Consider the following 16,140-nt stretch of genomic DNA (forward strand, 5'->3'; position numbering starts at 1 on the left):
TTCCTGGTCCTATATGTCAGGCAAATGTCCCTCGTGAGGGTCTGCCGTGGGCAGGAGAGATAGATGTAAAAACTCCCTCCCCCACTCCCAAGAATCTCTGTCAGTGAATTCCAAGTTTTCAGATCTTCCTCCCATTGTGAAGACCAGGCCCTTTAAGAAAAGGGATAATGGATGGCTGCAGACTTCTGGGTGTTGCAGTATTTCTTGCTGCTCTGTAGGTGGTGCCCTTGTCACCTACCAATGACTTTCGGTGCCTAGGAAATAGTGGGTTGTTGTTTTGATGGAAGTGAACTGATGTCAATCAGAAAAGGCCCCTTTCTAACAATAGGCCACAGCCCATCGAAGGCAGCCTCCAGAGCCCAAGTGGAGAGAGGGACACCAATTCAGATCGGGAGAGAGGAAAACAAAACCTGGTCATCAGTAGAAGCCCATGGAGTGAAGGTTTATTGGGCACATGTTGCACTTTTGGAGGGAAAGAGGAGAGAGATTCCATGAGAAACCCTAGGACGAGAAAACACGAGACACCCAAGGGTTTTAGGCTCTCTGCTGCAAAATACTGACTGCAGTGGGGTTGGTCATGGTAGGAAGACCTCTTACCAGGAGCATTTGAAGGATGGGGCCCTTATGCTGGAAATCATACTGCACATGTTCCAGTGATCTCTCTGGAACAAGGCTTGCCCTGATTTTTTGTTTCAGGCCCTAGATCCCTTACTACTGGTACAGGGACCCTTGCTTAGATTCACAGGTTTCAGCTGATCAATAAATTGAGGTCAGGAACCAATTTTATGTAGAACAGCAGTTCTCTAGCTTTTCAGTGTCTGGACCTCTCCTTAAGCAAAAGAGAGAGATTTTCATGGGCCCACCTCAACTTCCCACCTCTCAGTCCATGGTGGCTTAGGGATTGAGATGTGCCCCTTGTTGCAGAAGCACCAGGAAGGGATCCACAGACTGACCACATGAGCCATAGTTTGAGAACCACTATACTAGGAAGTCCTGGTAGGGAACTTCATCTAGAGAAGTGAGCGGGGATCATCCCTTGGGATTAGATGGATATATCCATGTGGTCAGTTTCCTATGACTGTAGGAAGGTGGGCACTGGTGGAGATCAACCCTGAAAAAAGTTCTTTTACTTTTCAATAAGGGATCTCACTGTGCCCATGGAGACATGGCAGGGATGATCCATTGAGCAGCTCTTAACTGAAGCAATTCTGTGTTCTGCACTGGAGTTCTTGATAATGATATCTTACTGAAGTGCAGGTAGGGAATTTCAGGGAAATAATTGCAAGAGGAAGAATTCTGAAATCAGTTCAGTGATGGACCATTTCTTTGAAGGTTGAAATTGTACAGGTAACAAGGTTTACCTACCAATGCTGAGAACACATTTTTATGCAGAATTTAGAATTTATTTAGAATTTAGAATTTTAGATTTTTTTTTTAAAGAAAAGCTCAGGAATGGGTATGACGATTAAGTCAGTTAACAAAGCTGAACAGAAAGAAGTTGAGCAAATAGCACTGGCTTATTCAGCCTTTTCTATGGCATGGTACGAATGTCCCCTCCAATGTATGAGAGATACTCCTGTTCAGAGCACATTGCTATGAAGATGGCAGAGCTACCACTCTGCATCCCCACCCTGCGAGCCCCCAGAAGTAACACTGGCTCAATAAGCTAGAATTCCTTCCCAGGACTCCATCCACAACCTGCCTCCTCTACATCCCTGCCTGAGAGTGCCGGGGCAGAAGCTTGCCCTTAAGAAGAGACGGGCTCAAAGCAGATCCAAATAGCCCAAACTTTGAGAAAGCTGAATCTGAATCAGGCCCATATGAAGCTTTAATAATAATTAACAAAACGGGATTGATTTTGTGTGCCCAATGTTATTGAAACTGCACACCTCTTCAGCTGAAAAAAAAACAACCCAGAGAGGTATACCTGACTATTACTATAGCTTTGTCAATGGTTACCACACATGATGGCATCACTGCATAATGTTTAACTTTAAATTATCGCAAAACTCATTCCCAGCAACACCCTTTGTGTTAAATCTGCAAGGCCCAAAATTAATGGTGCATTTCAGCCATGGGCTGTAAGCCTCAGTGACAATCTAGTAATGAATGTCAAACAAACCAGAGTTGGCTGTTTTGTTACAAACAAAGCTAAAGTGCAAAGAGTTTTCCAGCTATGCTTTAGCAATAACAATTCTATGCATCTATCCTTGGTATCTAAGCAAATTTACCTATCCATAGCAAAGCCACATGGATCTTTGGTTTCCAGATACCTTTTGCTCACATTATTGTTACATTATTGCAGAAAGGGATCTGGGGGTCATAGTGGACCACAAGCTAAATATGAGTCAACAGTGTAACACTGTTGCAAAAAAAGCAAACATCATTCTGGCATGTATTAGCAGGAGTGTTGTAAGCAAGACACGAGAAGTAATTCTTCCACTCTGCTCTGTGCTGATTAGGCCTCAACTGGAGTATTGTGTCCAGTTCTGTGGGCCACATTTCAGGAAAGATGTGTACAAATTGGAGAAAGTCCAGAGAAGAGCAGCAACAATGACTAAAGGTCTAGAAAACATGACCTATGAGGGAAAATTGAAAAAATTGGGTTTGTTTAGTCTGGAGAAGAGACGACTGAGAGGGGACATGATACCAGTTTTCAAGTACAGAAAAGAGTTACAAGGAGGAGGGAGAAAAATTGTTTTTCTTCACCTCTGAGGATACAACAAGAAGCAACGGGCTTAAATTGCAACAAGGGAGGTTTAGGTTGGACATTAGGAAAAACTTCCTAACTGTCAAGGTGGTTAAACACTGGAATAAATTTCCTCGTGAGGTTGTGGAATCTCCATCATTGGGGATTTTTAAGAGCAGGTTAGACAAACACCTGTCAGGGATGGCCTAGATAATGCTTAGTCCTTCCTTGAGTGCAGGGGACTGGACTAGATGACCTCTCGATGTCCCTTCCAGTCCTACGATTCTAGGATTCTTTGAATTTACGTGCTGCACATTAATTGAAAAATTGGTGCCATTCATACACACAGCTTTACATGCACAATATACTGTGCTCAATTTTATTTTTATTATTCTACCATAGCACCAAGGAGCCCTAGTCTGAGTATAAGGCAAGAGACGACAGATGGCTACAGGCAGATGGAGGCGCACAAGGAAACAATGAACCAATATTGCTCAGCATGATCAGCTCTGGTCTCACTATACCAGTGGTCTAACTATTGTCAAGTTTTTTGTGGGCATCATGGCAAAAGCGAGTTTTAGGGAGGGTTTTGAAAGAGAACAAGGAGGGAGCTTTGTGGATGTTTATGCGGGGCTCCTCCCAAGCATGACGGGTAGCATGGGAGAAAGCATGAAGTTGATTTTTTGAAAATTGAACCAGAAAGTAATGGAGGCTGGGATCATGGGCTGGCTGGAGGTGAGAGCTGACCTCTCGATACTGAATGAGAGATGATGGGTAGGGTGGGGCTAGGCCAGGAAGGGCCTCAAAAGTGAAGACAAGCAGCTCATGATTGATGTGACAGAGAAGGGGGAGAAAGTGGAGGGATCCAAAGAGAGGGATGACATGGACAAAGAAACAGACAAGTAAAATGGTCTTTGCAGCAGCATTCTGAATGGATATCAGCAGGGCAAGACTGCATTTGTGAAGGCCAAAGAAGGACATCTGAGAACATGGGTCTAACGGGACTTGCAAACTCCAAGCATTTACTGTCCTATGACTCTCCCCTGGGCATAAATTGTGGTTCTTTGGTGTGAATTTACATTCTGCAGTGGTCAGATCAGCAGCCCCATCAGAATGGCTAATAGATCCTGCTACACCAGAAGGAAGAATGTGCCACTGGGCTGCGTCATCTGAAGATAGCAGCCACCTGGAGTGGGTAGGAACAGGCTGAAGAAGACTCAACCATCTTAACATTATATATGTATTAGGTACACTGAAGTGGGTCTTACATCTTCCTCTGAAGCAGCTAGCATTGGCCACTGTCAGAGACAAACTACAGACACTGACTAGACTGGACCCTGTCCTGTCCTGGTATGGAGGAAGGATGGGTTTATGGTTAAGGCATTGGCCTGAGAGTCACCTGGTGGGGGCTTGATTCTGAGCTTTGCTACAGACTCCCTGTGACTTGTTAGTTACTTGGTCTCTCTCTCTCTCTCTGCCTCAGTTCCCTATCAGTAAAATGGGCATACTTTGACTATCTCCTCTGTCTAGGTTGTAAGCAGGTGCTGTCTCTAGCTATCTGTACGTACAGCACTCGGCTCAATGCACCACTGACTGGGTGGAACTGTATAATAATAATAATTATACAGTTCTTACGTTGCCTGAATTCACCAAACCTCTATGATCTGGAAAAGAGGGTTTGAAATTTCACACAAAACAGTTCTCATGATCTCTGTGTGCTGTTTCCCACTTCAGCTCTGCCTGGAGGCAGTGTGGAAATATCGTTTTTCCTGCTATTTAATTTGGCACTGCCATGTTCAAACCAGATCAGGATGATGCCAGTCACATGACAACGAAGAACAATCAACCAAACTTTTGACTCTCAAGGCTCGGTTTCATCTTGAGGGATGGGCACAGATTTGGGTTGGTTTATACTTTTATCTGAATTGGATCACCTATTCCTACTTGGAATTATGCCAGAATCTGCCCTGAGAAAGGGGATGACAACCCCGGAGGCTCAAGAAATAGTTCTCAGTGCTTCTTTCACTGTTAGAAATTAAAGATCAATGGCACAATCCAAAGCTCTTCAAAGTCAATGGACATCTTCCAGTTTACTTCAGTGAGCTTTGGATCCAGCCCTAGAGGAAATGCTTTCCTTGTACCTCTCACAGCTGAAGTACAGCCAATAAATGCATGCTCTTTCTGAGATCATGTGCGATACAATAATGGTACAAGGATAAAACCTCCAAAGCCCAAAGCATACAAACAAAAGAGGGATATGTATCCAAAAATAAGCCCTCTGTGCCATACCCTGCTCACTCTATTCTGCTGATGCACTGAAGCTGATGGAACTATCTGCATGAGTCAAGCAAGCATGATTTCCCCCTGTTGATGTAAGCCAGCCATCCTTACTCTCTCTCTCTCTCTCATTGAAGTCAACAACATTACTTGTGTAAGGCCTCTTCCTGCGACTTAGGCCTGCAGGATTTAGTCCTGTATTTGCAGCAGGTCCAGGTAAATGTACAATGTTGTGTTACTATGGAACCAGGCATTAGCAACAGGAGTTTTTGAAAGCTACAAAAGGATCGGAACATTTGCAAGGTGCCGACCTCAAACTAATATTCAGTTAGGACTCCTGGCTATTTGAGTGTGTTCATGCAAAGCAGCATTCATTCCCTGGCTATTATTCCAGAGTCACAAGGAACTATTGGATAATGTATTCCATTGCTCAAAGGACAATTTATAGGGATGTGTAAACGTTCCAGATCACATGTGATCATATAGCTGCAGCTATAAACAGAGCCTTACAAGGGTTTCTGTTGTTAACAATGTGGAGACCCAAAGCTCCGTGTCTCACCTGGCTGATCTCAGAAATTGGAGGCCTGTGTCTGACATTATTCCAGGTAACAAAATCTTTTACTGGGGTCAGACTTTGATTGATTTTAGGGCTCTGTTGAGCATGTTTTTATTCTTGGGATAACTTGGCAATAACAACATTTTGTAGCTCACGAAAGCTCATGCTCAAATAAATTGGTTAGTCGCTAAGGTGCCACAAGTACTCCTTTTCTTTTTGCAAATACAGACTAACACGGCTGTTACTCTGAAACATTTTAAAGATATTTGTAAAGGCCTGCCAAGTAGTTGGGATTTTATATTCACAACCAATTCCATCTAATGTACTGATATTTTTCTTCTAGTATATGAATCCTTTTATTCAATATATGGCTGTTGAAATTAGAAAGTGCATGTCTCCAGCTGAATTAGTAGGATTTCATTGAAGACAGTTTATCTATCTATCTACAGTGTTATTCAGGTATTTATGTGTGCCAGGAACATAAGGAGTGATGGCTTCACACTAAGACATTTAAAGAATGTGAAAGATAAGTCACATGTCTTCATTCAGCCATAAAAAGCACTCACAGCCACACGTGATCCTGGTGATAAATGGTCTTAGTTTTTTTCACCTGCTCTCCTCATAATTGGCAGAAGTGAGGCAAACAATTAAAAAATGATGCCCTACCATGTGTGTTTGACATGGCAGATGAGCGCAATTTGAAAAGGGCACATCTGGAAAAGTTCATTTTTCTTGGTCTCTTTCTGTTCCCCATTTCATTTTAAATCATCCATGAAATTTCATAGATAGTGTTTTATCTGAAGGATTCGTTACACACAGGGCCTTTTGTTATACCTGGGGACTGATTCTGTTCCTTTCAAGGTTAATGGCAATGCAGACAGGATTGGCTCATTATATAGATTTGTAAGATGATTTCTTGCTGTTTGGGGTGTTGCTAGCATTGTTCAACATAGCTTTTACACTGATCCCTGCTAATTAGAAATGTGATATGTGATCTGTCCAAATAGAAATCTGTCTTTTATGTAAAAGACCTTTTCGGTTTTGCCTCAAAGGAGGACACAAATTTATATGCCCGTCAGACACATGCAAAAAGAAATACGAAGTATAGTACTTATCTGCAAATTATACATAACTTTTTATCTATGCTCTAAATCTAATTTGTCTCATTTTATTTATACTGTACCATTATTTTACTGCAACTTGATATTTGATTGAAAGTTTTCTGCAACAGAGCTGGGAAAATATGTCCAAAAATTACCACTGATGTTCATTTGAGATTTTTAATGGATTTGATTCAGCTTGTGTTTTTCAACTGCTTTGTTCACTTTCCACATATAAGCTGGAAGATGCAGTTAGCGGCAGGACTGTTTGCCAGATTTAAGTGAATGTTATAAAATATTCCCCCAAAGCAACTTTCAGATTCATAGTTGCAAAGATTCACACCAAAAACCTGATTCTAAGAGTCGCACATTCCTCCAGTCATGGAACAGAAACATTCCAAAATGACTCAAATGACAAATATTGAACCTTCACAGTACACATCTTGCAAAGGAGCTACACACCCACAATTATTCACAGAAACTGTCCAGTAACCAATTTTGAATAACAAATCAATGCCAGTGTTGTAAACATTTCTGTTTATGCTTGTTCGTATCTCTTTGCTCTTGGACTTTGACATGTCACTTAGCAAAAACATACTTCACCCACTAACACTAAACATCGTAATAGGGTGTCTTTCTCCTAGCTGTTATTAGAAAACTAAGGATCTGATCAAACTAGATGGGAGACTTTCTGCTGCCTTCCACAGGAGCTGGATCCGGCCATTAACAGAAAAAATTATGGGCCCAATCCAAGAACCTTTATCAAAAATATTAGTCTTCCTTACTTAGGCATACAAAATCAATGGGACTGCTCACACAAGTAACAGTCTCAAGATCAGGCCCCAACTTTGTCTGTAGGTGCTTTTCAGTTCAAATATAAAAGGATTCTACTAATAAGATACTGTATTTGCCCTGACTGATTTACATGTGTGTTTCAGTTAGCAGACTCTGATCCGAAATGTGACCCTGATGAAGCGTAAGTACTCTCACTCCACATTCTCACCGGTTTTTATTTTGTATTTGGAATTTTACAGGCAATGCAAAGTAAGGAAACACAAAATAATCTAGATGCTCTAAACAAGAGTACCATGTGCATACCATTAATATAAAAAGGGATAGCAAGCATGCTAACCATGGCTGTTTGAGCTTAATTTTTCTTCAGACAGAGAGAAATACAAAGAGGAGATACCGAGCTGTTTCTTATGATAATGTATAATTTTGTTGTTTTGTTAACATAGAAAGAATGATTGTGATGTACAATATATTTGAAGGAAAACAGTTATACACATTTGCATTTAAACACATCCCATTAATTAAATGCTGTACTCCTACAAATTCATTAATGGTGCTGGTTCTTCCACCACTCAGGTTAAGGGCAGCACTTCAATTGATTTCATGTCCCAACATGTTGTCTGTTTCTTTAATTGCTAGGTGTGTTAATTACAACGAGGAGAGCCTCAGTGCCTGGTATGTCTGGTGAGTACTGATCCATTCTAAAGACAGAATTGGCAAAAAAAAGTCTGTACTGATATATAGACAGGAAAGCTGAGTGAATAATTTAATTTGGGGTAGAACCAAAATTAAAGTATTTTTGGTTTTGTGAGGTCTGGGTTTTGTTTTGTGTTTTTTTATGTTTTTGGATGTTGCTGCCCTTTAAAAAAAAATCTAGCTAAATTTCTAAATAAAATAAAAATAAAATGCCATTTTGAAACAAAAAGTTGCCAGGTTTCATTTTGAAATTGTGGAACTGCACCGTTTTGACTTTTTAAATTTTTTTTCATTTTTTATTTGACTGACAGTATTTGCCTAATTTGACCTGAAATTGCATTTTTCAGCAAATAAACTATTTGACTGAAAAAATTCACCCAGTTATAGATATGGAAAGAGCAATTGATAGCAAGGAACATTTCTCCTCACATTTCATCTGAATTTTCTGTGCTTAAGCCCACTATTTTGTGTTCTGACCTGACTGGATCATTTTTCCACATCCCCTTCACTGTTTGCGGACAGCAGAGGGGATCAGCTGGACATTTTTAATGGAAAAAAAAGCAAAATTCTTCATGAAAAGTGTTTTTGCAAAAATTCTAAATTTTCAGAAAAAAGCCAGCCAGCTGGGAGGACCTGATCCTCTGGAGTATTGCATCCAGTTTTGGGCCCCCAACTACAGAAAGGATGTGAATAAATTGGAGAGAGCCCAGTAGAGGACAACAAAAACAATCAGGGTGCTGGGGCACATGACTTACAAGGAGAGGCTGAGGGAACAGGGCTTATTTAGTCTGTGGAAGAGAAGAATGAGGGGGGATTTGACAGAAGCCTTCAACTACCTGAAAGGGGGTTCCAAAGAGGATGGAGCTCGGCTGTTCTCTGTGATGGCAGCTGACAGAATAAGGAGCAATGCTCTCAAGTTGCAGTGGGGGAGCTCTAGGTTGGATATTAGGAAACACTATTTCACTAGGAGGGTGGTGAAACACTGGAATGGGTTACCTAGGGAGGTGGTCGAATCTCCTTCCTTAGAAGTTTTTAAGGTCAGGCTTGACAAAGCCCTGGCTGGGATGATTTAGTTGGGGATTGGTCCTGCTTTGAGCAGGGGGTTGGACTAGATGACCTCCTGAGGTCCCTTCCAACCCTGATATTCTATGATTCTATGATCCAAAGCACAGGAGCAACTGATGGGACTTTGACCACTGGCTGCAACAGTCTGTGCAATTCTGGTCCAAAAACTCCCCCTCTCCCCGACACAAAAAAGAGGTTTTGCAGTAAATGATTTGAAGTTTTTTGTGCAAGAGAATTTCAATAATTGGACCAACTTTGCCCTTCTCTTAGTTAGCAGGTCTCTTCTCTTCTGCAGATCAAATCTTCTCAGTCTCCCAAAACCCTGCCCTCCTGCCTCTCATTTCTGAAACCATTTGCAGTTACCACCTGCTGTTGATTGTTCCATGTCTGTGTCTCGGCCTCAGGTTACTGATCTTATTCTTTCTGGCCACGATCCTGTCCTGTGGGATTCTCTTCTGCCTGCAGTGCTGGCTGAAACAACGGAGCAGCTTCCCCTCCCGGCGCACACTTGCCGTGTTTGCACTCAGTGACTCCGATTCTCTTGGTGGTTAGTCTCCATTTAGATCTTTGCGGGGCTTCTCATTGCTAAACCTGCTCCTGTCGGGTCCACGCCAAACTCAGTGGCAGGGCCATAGATCACTGACTCCATAGGTAAAGTGATGCTGCATTCAATTCAGTGATCTTGCCTCCCATCCAGATGAGAGTTACTGCCCTGGGCTTCCTTCCTGGAGAGATGTCCATCTCATGGGGCATTTAAAACAATCATTAGATTCATTGGAACATTGTCACAATGGCACATAGGCACTGGGTTAATTGTGCTCAGCCCCTCCCACCGTGCACCCAGGGCTGGTCTCTTAGAATATCTAAGAGTATTTCCATTAACTTCAATAGGCATTGGATCAGATCTTAAATGATCACCCCTCAGAAGAAACCCCAAGGATGTCCCATCAGGCTGAGTGCGTGAGCCCTGATAATCCAAGAGGAAACCCTGGTAGCTTCCTGGGCCAGGGGGTGAGAGTCAACGATAGACTCTCTGGGGAAACCACACCAGACCAAACGCTTGGCTCCCCTAGTGTTGGCAGATTGAATTCAGAGCTCCCCAACCCACAACGGGTAGTTAGCTGGTCCCAGAGCACTGAGCTGCAGCTGCTACATGGACACGGCAGATTTCTCTTCTAATTTTCTTTCAAGTGACTGGAGCCACGTGATACTTCAATATCTCCAGCTAATGTAGCTCTCAAGTCATCATCAGGTCCCCCCCCTCCATACACACCCACCCACACAGTCACCTCGGTCCCCCATGTGTGGTTTCACTCAAGGCTGGCGTATGGTTACCAAGAAAAGCTCCATTTTTCTCTTCCCAGTAAGTGATGCTTCCCCGTGTGCATTTTCCGGGGTGCACGCCCACTCTCCAAACCCAGACCTGTGCCCTTCTCCCGCCCTGCGCGTCGGCACCAGAGGGACTGGATCGCCTCCTTCCTACGAGGATATTATGAAGGCAGGCAAACACTAGGGGCCTGATTCATTCCCCTCCCCCCCGTGTTACTCCAGATTGACACCAGTGTGAGAACAGAATCAGCCAGAAGGCTGAAGGGGAGACAGAGGAAGTATTTTATTTTTAACTTAAAAGGGGAAACGACATGCCAATAGAACAACACCCACTTTTCCTTCATACGCCAGAGGACTGCACGGCAGAGAGTAAGTTTTCACTGGCCCTGCAGGCTGAAGATCTGGATCTGAACTTCAGGCTCCTCCAAAGTTTAGGTCTGTCTGTACCGAGCATTTTTGGTTCAGCCTGAACATTTAGCCTATTAAATATCCTAATTCCTCCCCTGTGCTTGCAACTCACTGCCTTTCAGGAGCGAAGGCTCGGAAATGACTAGGCAGTGGCTTCTCAAGGCAGAAAGAGATGGGTTTGCTTCAGTCATTTGGCACCGAGCCAGCATGGCACCCGTGGCGTTAAGAGTTGCACTGTTCTACTGTGCAGTGCGGTGTAAATATTCCCCATGTAAGTGAAGGGCTGTTTGCCTCCCGTGAAATGTGTAGCATGGTTTAAAAGACACAGATAGTGCAAAATACAGCTGCTTTAAAGGCGGCAGAGGAAAAGCATGAACCATGGCATGTGCAGCCGGAACCAAATTAAAATGTTGCTTTGGTTATTTTCAGTTGATGTAAATACTCTTGATTTCAGTATTAATATTGTGACTGTCTCCACTGTAGTAAAGGAATGGTGGTCAGCCCGCAGCTCTGTCTGCCGGCCCAGCCCCAAAGGGCAGGAAGGGGACCAGCCTTTGAGACCACTGCCTGCTTTCCCGTTGCCACGCTCCAGGCCTGCTGACTTCCCAACCTCTCAGGTGCTGAGATCCAGGATTCTGGTTTTGGCTTAGAAATAACAATAGCTTATAATTAATCGAACACAGTGAACTCCATAGGTGGTCTGTATTTTATTCTGCGTAAAGCATTATTGACTTATTATTATTTACTTGGTTCTAAATATGTTGCTGCTTTTAATTTCATTGAATGTCGCCTTCTAGTCATATTACTGGAGTGGCTAACAAGCCAGGAGAGTTCAGTTTTTCACTATACACCCCTATTTTGAATACCTTATTCACAAGATTCAAGTAACCCACCTTCAGGCCAACTTCCAGCAGAGGGCGATACAGACTATCAATAGTGATTAAGGGGCTTTTTGGTCACATCAAAATTGAGCTTGCCACAGAGAACAGGTTAGGGTTGCTGTGTTATTGCGGGGGTTTAAAATTTGATTTGTTTCACATTTTGGTGCTTTTGTTATTCAAAAAATAAAATGGTTTAACCCCATTGTGTTCAGTGGCATACTCGATCTGCCGTAATAACCCCCACAATGCTGTGGGATAAAGAAAACGAGAGTCACAGAAATAGGCTGTGACGTATTCATGATTGTGAGATGACATATGTGACCACAATACCGCCGGGCAGCCGGCTTTAACACTACGGGGGTGCCAGGAGCAGCTTGTGTGGGGGAAGGGTCCATCCGCTAAAAGGCTCAATGCGGTTGTATGGGGTGTTTTTGTTTCATGGGGGGATGAGGAAGACCTTGGGCCAAGGTACCTTGCTGCCCTTGTCTGGCTCACTGATCTGAAATTCCCAGCCCACAAGAGCCAGTTATGCTTGACACTGCTCTCTACTTCACTGGATTATCTACAAGGGGAAGGTCATCAGAGGCATATACCCAATGGATACTGGTGACATCTGGGAAGTGTGTAGGGAAACTTGCATTTTGCTCTGAGGCTGGGAGTTCCTTTCCCAGATCGGCAGAAGAACTCTGTGTAGCTCAACAGGTGTCTCTCTGTCACCAACAGAAGTTGGTCCAATAAAAAATATATCCCTCCCCCACCTTGCCTTTCTAAGGAACCTCACTGCACTCATATTGCTTTTGACACTCTACCCTGCCTGGGCTGGGTATATAACTTCTCATACACACAGACACACGTCTACTCATGCTGGCAACCTACAACCTTCAAGCCAGGTCAGGATGCACTCCAGGATGAGCTCGGTTCCCATCAGGGTATTGAAGCATGGGGAAAGCGGTCACTGTCACTCCCCATGCTGTACATGTGCAGTGGACAAATGGAAGACCTTCCTCTCCGGAGTTGTCAATCTATCACCGTCCACCAGTGTAACATTGCGGGAGGGCTGAGCATTTGTCCCCATGAAAAGTACACCAGGGCATGGATCCAAGAGGGTTTGAGCAAAAGAACTTTCCTCCCCATTGGTGAGCTTGGCGTGGAACAGCTACACCGCTTATGACCAGTGGTTTGTCATAATAGCTGGAATCTCTATGTGCCCCACAAGAATCAGTGTTGGGTAATGAGTAAGGCACTGGGCTCAGAGCCAGGATGCCTGGGGTCTATTCCTCCCTCTGCCACAGATATGATGTGTTACCTTGGTCATGTCACTGTCCAGTGCCTCAGTTTCCCTGTCTGTAAAATGGGGATAATGACAGTTACTCTTACTTACATGGAGGCATTTAGGTTTGTGGATCCATCCAGTAGCAGATCCACTGTTGCATTTCTTCGCTCAGTCCCTGGCCCCTCCGAGCTGCCCCAGAGCAGCATGGGTGGAATGAGTTCCCTAGGTGGTCTCTCCAGAGAACAGTCACTTTACTTTGTGCCTTATGTTCCCATGCAGCACTCAGCCATGATGAAGATATTTCTCTTTGGCTGAGCTCTATTTCCAGGAGTTACAATGGAAGACGAGACATTTTTTTATAAAGTATCAGCTGAAAAATCTCTGTCTTTCAGATGTAATAGTGAGCTGAGAAATAATGATGACACTCCATAACTGCCTTCCAACTAACGTAACTGACACTGCATATTAACAATGCAATGAAATGGAAATCATGTGAAAAAACCATGGAAGGCAATAAGGGGGTGAATATTTTGGCTCTGGGATCTGCTGTTGCTAAGTCTTGATAGTGAATAAATAATGAACTGTAGAAGGATTAATTGCCTGGGGTCCAGTAGGATGCAAATGAAGGAGTGGCATGAGGAAGGCTGCACAGTGAGGCTTTCACTTCAACACTCCATTCAAGGATTGAATAATAAAGTCATAAATACAGTAAATTGGATGGAAAAGCCACAATGGCCTTTTGGATCTAATGCAAAATTGAGCAAAATCTAATACAGACTGGACATATTGGGGGGATGTTTCCAAAGAGAAAACAAAAACATAAGAACGGTCATTCTGGGTCAGACCAAGGGTCCATCTAGCCCAGTGCCCTGTCTTCAATCAGTGGCTAATGCCAGGTGCCCCAGAAGGAATGAACAGAACAGGTAATCATCAAGTGATCCATCCCCTGTTGCCGATTCCCAGCTTCTGGCAAACAGAGACTAGGGACACCATCCCTGCCCATCCTGGCTAATAGCCTTGATGGACCTATCCTCCATGAACTTATCTAGTTTTTTTTTTTTTTAACCCTGTTATAGTCTTGGCCTTCACAATATCCACTGGCAAAGAGTTCCACAGGTTGGTTGTGAGTTGTGTGAAGAAATACTTCCTTTTGTTTGTTTTAAACCTGCTGCCTATTAACTTCATTTGGTGACCCCTTGTTCTTGTGTTATGAGAAGGAGTAAAGAACACTTTCTTATTTCCTTTCTCCACACCAGTCATGATTTTATAGACCTCAATCATATCCCCCCTTAGTCATCTCTTTTCCAAGCTGAAAAGTCCCAGTCTTATTAATCTCTCCTCATATGGCAGCTGTTACATACCCCCTCATCATTTTTGTTGCCCTTTTCTGAACCTTTTCCAATTCCAATAGATTTTTTTTGAGATGGGGCGACCACATCTGCACGCAGTATTCAAGGTGTGGGTGTACCATGGATTTATCTAGAGGCAATGTGATATTGTCTGTCTTATTATCTATCCCTTTCTTAATGATTCCCAGCATTCTGTTCGCTTTTTTGACTCCTGCTGCACATTGAGTGGATGTTTTCAGAGAATTATCCACAATGACTCCAAGATCTCTTTCTTGAGTGGTAACAGCTAATTTAGACCCCATCATTTTATATGTATAGTTGGTTTCAGTAACAGTCTCTAAGGTGCCACAAGTACTCCTTTTCTTTTTTATGTATAGTTGGGATTATGTTTTCCAATGTGCATTACTTTGCATTTACTTTGCAAATCAATCAAGAATGACAAGCAACATGCAAAAAAACAGGAAATAACAGAAATGCTCACTGATCTGTTTTCCAGCTCAATCCGAAGACTCAGTATTTTAGTCTAGAATGATTTGTTTGATGGTGTCTTTTGGGTAGAGGGAGAGGACGGGGAATCAATTTTGCAGGACAGACGTAGGTGGCTGTTTTTCTCTGGGCCATTAGATGGCAGGATTTCAAGCTTTTTCGCAATCTGAGCTGAAGATGCTAATCCAAGTATGGGCTCAACTTTGTAAGTGTGTCTTGGATACCCTTGGAAAGGTGCCCTCAGCTCCCTTTGACAGTGCTGAGCACCGCAGGATCTAGCCCTACAGGAGGTCTGTTGGGCTGCATGCTGCAAAGAAGCTGAAACACGTTTTTCTTTGGTTCCTTTCTTAGTTTCAAAACTAAGGCCATGTTTCTGCCGTGAGCCCCCTGACACCAGATACTTGCACCACCAAAGAGAGCTCCATTGAAGTCAGCTCAGTCCACACAGCACAGGGGCTCAAGTATCTCTTAATAATGCTTCAAATCTATAAAAGGAAGGTGTTGTCTATTGATGTGCACATAAAACTGAGAGCCAGGAGCACCTGGGTTGTGTCTTCAGTTCTGACACTGATTTTTTCTGTAGCCTTGGACTAGTCACTTAACCCCTCTGCCTCAGCTTTCCCCTCTGTAAAATGGGGATAATAGAACTCACCTGCCTGTTAAGAGTTGAATTTCTTAATACTTGAGAAGCTTTGAAGACAAAATCACTCCAAGTGCTAAGCAGTATTATTTATTATTATATATTTGTTCACTATTATTAAATGCTGTCAACATTTGCAGGAAGAACTCAATATCCTGGCGACCTTAACAGGTAAAAAGCCTTTTGGTTTCCCCTTTAAAGAAGTGGGGCACCCAGGGCCTGTTGTTTAGTCGTTGTGTTATGCAAGCTAATCTCATTTTTGCTTATACTGCTGCACATTCTTGGAACTCATCGATGCAGAAAGCAGCCTGTATGAATGCTCCTTCTGTATGGATTTTCTTTTCAGAAGTGTTTGCCATTTGGAAGCATTAAGAACAGGTTAAAAAACACAGATGCATGTAAAGCTCACAGCAAAGGCTCCTAGATCTTGAAAAGCAAGTGACGGTGATATGCAGTGGGATCCAGTGTTAGCGATCATCAGAGACCAGACCTCTTCCTAAAGCCTCTTCCTATTTATGCCTCTGCCTTTTGCCCCTCATTTCCAGGAGGGACGTTATCTATATCACACAGATCATGATCTAGCAGGACTATCACCTAAG

The 16,140-nt window shown here is 43.1% G+C and overlaps 1 protein-coding gene across 3 annotated transcripts; it reads left to right on the forward strand.

Annotated features, from left to right (window-relative positions):
* Nucleotides 1-5,449: 5,449 nt before the first annotated feature.
* Nucleotides 5,450-11,988, forward strand: TMEM207 (transmembrane protein 207). 3 transcript variants are annotated; one of them, XM_073359039.1, is made up of 6 exons: nt 5,450-5,571; nt 7,561-7,598; nt 8,054-8,098; nt 9,580-9,722; nt 10,540-10,673; nt 11,396-11,988. In XM_073359039.1, exons 1-6 carry the CDS (start codon nt 5,497-5,499, stop codon nt 11,396-11,398), a joined length of 438 nt encoding a protein of 145 aa, XP_073215140.1. In that variant the 5' UTR covers nt 5,450-5,496; the 3' UTR covers nt 11,399-11,988. The 3 variants fall into 3 exon arrangements, with proteins under 3 accessions (XP_073215140.1, XP_073215139.1, XP_073215138.1); XM_073359038.1 differs by having other exon boundaries at nt 10,540-11,988; XM_073359037.1 differs by lacking the exon at nt 10,540-10,673 and having other exon boundaries at nt 5,451-5,571.
* The last annotated feature ends 4,152 nt before the right edge of the window (nt 11,989-16,140 follow it).

The sequence above is a fragment of the Lepidochelys kempii genome, chromosome 9 (assembly GCF_965140265.1).
Source record: "Lepidochelys kempii isolate rLepKem1 chromosome 9, rLepKem1.hap2, whole genome shotgun sequence".
NCBI classification, from domain to species: domain Eukaryota; kingdom Metazoa; phylum Chordata; order Testudines; family Cheloniidae; genus Lepidochelys; species Lepidochelys kempii.